We start from the raw sequence: 6,000 nt of genomic DNA, 5'->3' as shown, positions 1-6,000 counted from the left end.
AGGACTCCTGAGAGGGTGGCACTTCTAGGAGGTGACTATTTGTCCAGAGGCTTGAGCCTCACCAATACCAGAAGGGTGGACAATGGACAATATAGGGTTTCCAAGCAAAGCCTTTAACTATGCCCTGCGCTACCCCAGATGCCCCTCGGGATGCTGTTCTGTCCTCCTTCTGGGACTCGAGAGCCAGCCCCATGGCTGTGGTGCAGTGCACTGTGGACAGTGAGCCACCTGCCGAGCTGACCCTGTCCCACGATGGCAAGGTGCTGGCTACGAGCCGCGGGGTCCATGGCTTGACACTGGGGACAGGCCATGTCCAGGTGGCCCGCAACGCCCTGCGGCTGCAGGTGCAAGATATGCCCTCAGGTGATGAGGACACCTACATGTGCACGGCCCACAACTTTCTGGGATCAGTCAGCACCACAGGACAGCTACAGGCAGAAGGTGAGCAGGTGAGGGGAGAGGAGAAGGGCCTCAGGTGCTGTGGGGTTGGAGTTCATGTCAAGAGGGGCTGGCTGGCCTGGAGTGATAGACATAGCCCTTGCACAATCTGATGGAAGAGGAACAGCTCCCACTGCAGGGGGTTGCCTCTCGGATCCCACTCAGATTCTACCCAGAGGCTCCGGCTCCCAAAGGCCTGCAGGTTCCCCACCACCTCCTGGTCCTCGGCCTGCAGGTGTGCGTGTCGTGGCCGAGCCAGGCCTGGATGTGCCTGAGGGTGAGGCGTTGAACCTGAGTTGTCACCTTCCTGGTGGCCCCAGGCCCTTGGGCAACTCCACCTTTGCTTGGTTCTGGAATGGCCGGCAACTACATTCGGAGCCCGTGCCCACCCTTGCCTTCTCACATGTGGCCCGTGCCCAAGCTGGGATGTACCACTGCCGGGCTGAGCTTCCCACTGGGGCCACCACCTCTGCTCCAGTCATGCTTCGTGTGCTCTGTGAGTGACACCACCTTAATCTCCCCATATCTTACATGCTCACCTCAGGTCTTTCTCTTCTTATGTCTGCAAAGAGTAAGGACTTCAGAGGTATGGAGTTTTGGGTTGGAAGACCCCCACTGATGGATGGCTTGGTTTCTTCATCTGCAAAGCATCAGTCCCCTTGCCTTGTGAGACATATAGACGATAAAGTACACAGAGTGCCTGATACACAATAGGTCTTCATCAGTCTTGGTCCCCTACTCCATTTTTCACCAGGGCCCAATGCTGTATCAGCCAGCTATTGATGCATAACAAGTCAGCCCAAAACTTAATACTTAAAATGACAACCATTTTATTTGCTCATAATTCTGTGAGTCAGAAATTTGGGCTGGGATCAGCTGGGCAGTTCTTCCGTTGGTCTCCCTTCATGTGGCTATTGTTGTCCAGTGACTGAACTGAAGCTAGACAGTCTAGGATGGCTTCACCCTCCTGGCTGGTTGTCGGGGCTGGCTATTGGCTGGGCCACATGTGTCCAGCAGGCTGGCCTGGGCTTCCCACATGGTTGTGTGCCAGAAGCTGTGAGTATTCTTGAGGTCCAGCCCTGAAGTTACACAATGTCACTTCTCTGACTTCTAGTGGTCGAAGAGAGTCACAGATTCAAGGAGTGAGGACATAGGCTCTTAATGGGAGGAGCTGCAAAGTCACATTACATGGTTAGGGAAGGGGAGGAATTTGTGGTTGTTTTCTACAATTACCATACTTCTTGTCTTCCTACAGACCCTCCCAAGACGCCCACCATGACGGTCTTTGTGGAGCCTGAGGGTGGCGTCCAGGGCATCCTGGACTGCCGAGTGGACAGCCAGCCCATAGCCAGCTTGACCCTCCATCTTGGCAATCGGCTGTTGGCCTCCAGTCAGCCTCGGGGTGTTCCAGCTGAGCCGCACATCCACATCTCAGCCACCCCCAATACCTTGAGGGTAGACATTGAGGAGCTAAGGCCCAGCGACCAGGGGGAATACGTGTGCTCTGCCTCCAATGCCTTGGGCTCTGCCTCTGCCTCCATGTACTTTGGAACCAGAGGTGAGGAAGGACTCCATCTCCCAGGCTGCTCTGCACGAGGCCCTGCCCTCAGGTCCAAAGGATTCTTCTGAGGTCTTCCCTAAATCCCTTCAGAGGCAATTAGTTTGTCTGTCTAGTCCAGAGTGGTTTCTTGAAGCTCTTTTGCATGGTGAAGCCCCTGAGATAAAGTGAAAGCTAGAAAAAAATTTCATCTTGGGCAGGCGCCTTGGGAAGGAGCACTGTAGGCCTGGAGCCATAGCTGCTCCCTAATCTATACTCTGTGTTCTAGCCCTGAGCCGCCTGCATCTGTTCCAGAAGCTACTCTGGGTCCTAGGGCTCGTGGCGGGCCTTCTCTTCCTCCTATTGGGCCTGGGGGCCTGCTACACCTGGAGGTGGGTCAGGAGCTGGAGGGCAGATGGAGCCATTTCTTCCTTTTCTCTTTTCCCCAATATTCCCCATGTCCCTCCTGCCAAATTCACAGGCTCCATACTTTCTAGCCTGTCTCCTTCCCACCCACGTTCCAAATTTGGGAATCCCTTCTAGAATCATCTCTAAATCCATCTTGCTGTAGTTTTTTTTCTTTCCTTATCTCTACCATTTTTATGCTGAAGAAACGGCTAGGGAGGAAGCAAGGTAAGGTACCCCCACTCCCCACAGTGCTTCCCACTGCTCAGTGCAGTGAGCAGTCTGGGCAAAAGCATGTGGGGTGGGAGAAGGGAATGGGGGCAGGCAGGGAGGGGGAGGCTCTCTGACTCTACTCTCGCCCTTGTAGAAGGAGGCATTTTCATAAGCTGAGTGTGGGTGAGACTTCCGTGGAGATGGCATCCCAGAAGGACACCATGCAGGTATCTATTCCCCATGCAGGCCCGCGCAGACATAATGCTAGGCTACCCCACAGCGCAGGGCTGGCCCTTAGAGGCTGCTCTCATTTATAGGCTGGTACCTGGGGCTCGGGGGAAACTGGGGAGAGAATATAGAGAACCAGGGCCCCTTGAGAATACAAGGGGAGCCACATTCTGACTGGAACAGAGAGAAGCCATGTGTTTGCCATGTGGCTGGCTGGATTCTGAGCTTAGCCACAACACCTCTATTTCCAAGACACATCTCAGAACACAGAACCCCACCTATGTTTTGGGGTCTGTCTTCCCCACTGCTGAGTATGTCCATCATGTGGGCAGGGGTGAAAGCGTGTTTCCCTTCCCTGGTGATGTGCCCCCTTCTACAGATGATCCATTTGGTGGGCCAGGCATGCACATTCTCACCAATCTCCTTGGGACCCTTACCCAGGGCTGGGGACTGCCCTCCAGAGTTAGGGTTCAGGTGATGTCTGCTCCCAGAATCCTCCTGTGACCAAGGTTTTCTTTGTGGGAAGCTCATTGATCCTGACACAACCACATTTGGAACTTCATCCTGTGCTCCGCCTCTGAGCTGACCTGTGGCATTGCCTGCCCTCAGGAGGAGGAGGTTACTGGAATCTGTGATGACTTGGGCCTCGTAAACAAGACGGCGCTGGATCCTGCCTGCCTCTGTGAAAACAGTTCTGTGACATCTGACTTTCTATGACATGGTTCCAAACCTCTTGCCCCCAAGAAAAATGTGTGGTGAGAGGAGGGGGTGAATCTCAATCTACCCAGGAGGGTATTGACCCTGGGGGATGCTGAAGAGAAATAAGTTGATCTCTCTCACTTTTCTCTGGATCTCATCTCTCCATTTATCTTCCAATGCACTGCCTTTCACATCTCTCTCCTCCAAACCTACCCTGGACTTTTTGGACGGATTAGAAGAGGAACCTTCTACATCGTCAGGGGCTGGTCAAGGCACTCTGTACTAGATAGAATATAAGTCGGGCTGCCTAACAAGAGACCAAATACAGTAACTTTAACATAAGAAAATTTTATTTTTCTCTGCCATATTAGTCTGGGTATGTTATGGTGGTTTAAGGTATCGGAGCTCTGGATCCCTTTATCTTATTTTTATCCATCCCTAAAATGTTGCCTTTGATTATGAGGTTCCCAATGACCCCACCGTGTTCACATTTTCTCCAGCAAGAAGAGTGGAAGTTGAAGGTACACCCATTCCCATTGTGGACACAATCCAGAAGTTGTACATGTCATATCCACTGCTCATTGGCTAGAGTTTAGTCACATGGCCACTCCAAAGCTTCAAGGGATTCTGGGAAATGTAGTTTTTATTCCACTTCCAAAGAACTCCCCACTATGGACTCATCCTTGAGACATTTGACATTGATGAGAATGTAGCCAGCAGGACATGTTCTGTCTCAGTACCCATCCACTGAGGGGCATGCCCTGGTCATGGGCTTGCTGGAGGAGGTAGTTCCTCTCACACATTAAGACTGAGGACATCAAGAAGGTTTGGTGGTCCCTAGAGAGAGGGCATGCCAGGCAGTGAGGTTGCCCCTGGAAGAAGAGGTACCCTCATTCCTACCCCCCACCCCACCCCCACCAACGAAAAGTGTGGAGAGCAGACATAATGTCGTCAGTATCTTTGTTTCTGTCTCAGGTGCATTTCTTTCCATGATCCAGTGAGTTCAGTTCTTCTTCTTGGAGGCTCGTACATCAGGGGCTGTTAAGATGAATGAGGGTCACTAAGGAAGAATAATGTGCTTCCAGGAAGTCAGAGCCAATTCTTGGGTAGTCTAGTGAATCCCCTGGTGGTCTGGTGACAGATGGTTGGAGGAGCCTGCCACTCTAGGATTTAGGCTGAGAAATATGGGGAGTATAGGAGCTTACAGGTTGGGAAGAAATTCGAGGCCAGGTGAGCTCCATGGAGCCACGGCTGGGACCCTTCCTGGTCCCAGGTCCCATTCCTTTTAGTGCCTGATTGCCAGACTCTTCCTAGGAGCCTATCTGGCATGTCTTCCCAATAAACGATCACCCTATGACATAACTGGAGTGAGTCACTTTCTTGCAACCCAAACTGTTGGACTAGAAGCACAGAAGATTCAAATGCGAGGGGGGTTTATTCTGGGAGGCTGCCTGCAGAGGTGGCCAGTGAGTGCAAATAATATGCATTTACCATAGATTACCTATGATCAAGTAATTTGTTCCCCTTCCTGCTCCTTGAGGGTCTGGGGAGCTGCTCACCTTCTCTGCCCACATGACCAGCACCAGCACCATGCTTGGCATGCAGTAGGTGGGCACTTAGTAAGCCCTGGTTTTTCTATATTGCTGTCAAATGGGAGGGTGGAAAGTGTAGGATAAATCCAGAGGTGGAACACAGAGAGAGCAAGCCCAAAGCAGCCAATGTTTTGGGGCTGTCTGGGGAAGAGAGCTTGAGGCACAGACCACAGGTGGTCACAGAAGGGTTGGTGACTGGGAGATCTGGGAACATTCAACTTGAGAGTCTTTATCTGCTTCTGTATATCTCCAAGGGGGCATAGGTCCATCTGGGATTAGAGGGTTCTCAGAGGGGTTTGTTGTGTCTACCCCTATTGGTTTGAGGCGTGTCGAGAATTTAAAAATAAATTTTTGATTCAAGTGTAACACACATACAGAAAATTGCACCCATCAGAAGTGTAGAGCTCAATGGCTTTTCAAAGCCAACACACCCCTGTAACCAGCACCCAGATCAAGAAACAGACTATTATCAGCACTCCAGAGTCTCCCTTGTGACCCGCTCCCAGTCACAACCTCCGAAACGTAACTACTTTCCTGACTTCTCACACCGTAGATTTGATTTGCTTGGTTTTAAACTTTATACAAATGGAATCAAATCGTACAGAATATATGACAACTTGGGAAAACTGTTTAATTATCTATTAAAGCTAAAATATTCCTGCCCAATGACCCTGAAATTTTCCCTCGGTATTTACTCAAAAGGATTAAACGTTTCTGTACACTGTAAGATTGTACTAGAATGTTCACAGTAATGCTATTCATAATAGCCCCAGACCAGAAACAACAAATGCACATCAACGACAGAATGGATAAATGAATTGTGCTATGTTTACACAATGGAATATTATACAGCAATGAGAAGAAGCTACAAATACACATATTATAGCC

General features: G+C 50.7%; 1 protein-coding gene across 1 annotated transcript in view; it reads left to right on the top strand.

Annotated features, from left to right (window-relative positions):
• SIGLEC1 (sialic acid binding Ig like lectin 1) overlaps positions 1-3,791 on the top strand; it is a 15,987-nt gene extending 12,196 nt beyond the window's left edge. Inside the window, exons 15-20 of the mRNA XM_023536687.1 lie at positions 139-441; positions 674-934; positions 1,694-1,996; positions 2,265-2,367; positions 2,748-2,820; positions 3,431-3,791. Of these exons, the coding sequence (XP_023392455.1) occupies positions 139-441; positions 674-934; positions 1,694-1,996; positions 2,265-2,367; positions 2,748-2,820; positions 3,431-3,538 (1,151 nt within the window). The 3' untranslated portion in view covers positions 3,539-3,791. The remainder of the gene's footprint in view (positions 1-138; positions 442-673; positions 935-1,693; positions 1,997-2,264; positions 2,368-2,747; positions 2,821-3,430) is intronic.
• The last annotated feature ends 2,209 nt before the right edge of the window (positions 3,792-6,000 follow it).

The sequence above is a fragment of the Pteropus vampyrus genome, unplaced genomic scaffold (assembly GCF_000151845.1).
Source record: "Pteropus vampyrus isolate Shadow unplaced genomic scaffold, Pvam_2.0 Scaffold7, whole genome shotgun sequence".
In the NCBI taxonomy this organism is placed as follows: domain Eukaryota; kingdom Metazoa; phylum Chordata; class Mammalia; order Chiroptera; family Pteropodidae; genus Pteropus; species Pteropus vampyrus.
This window is presented reverse-complemented; position numbering and strand designations above follow the sequence as displayed.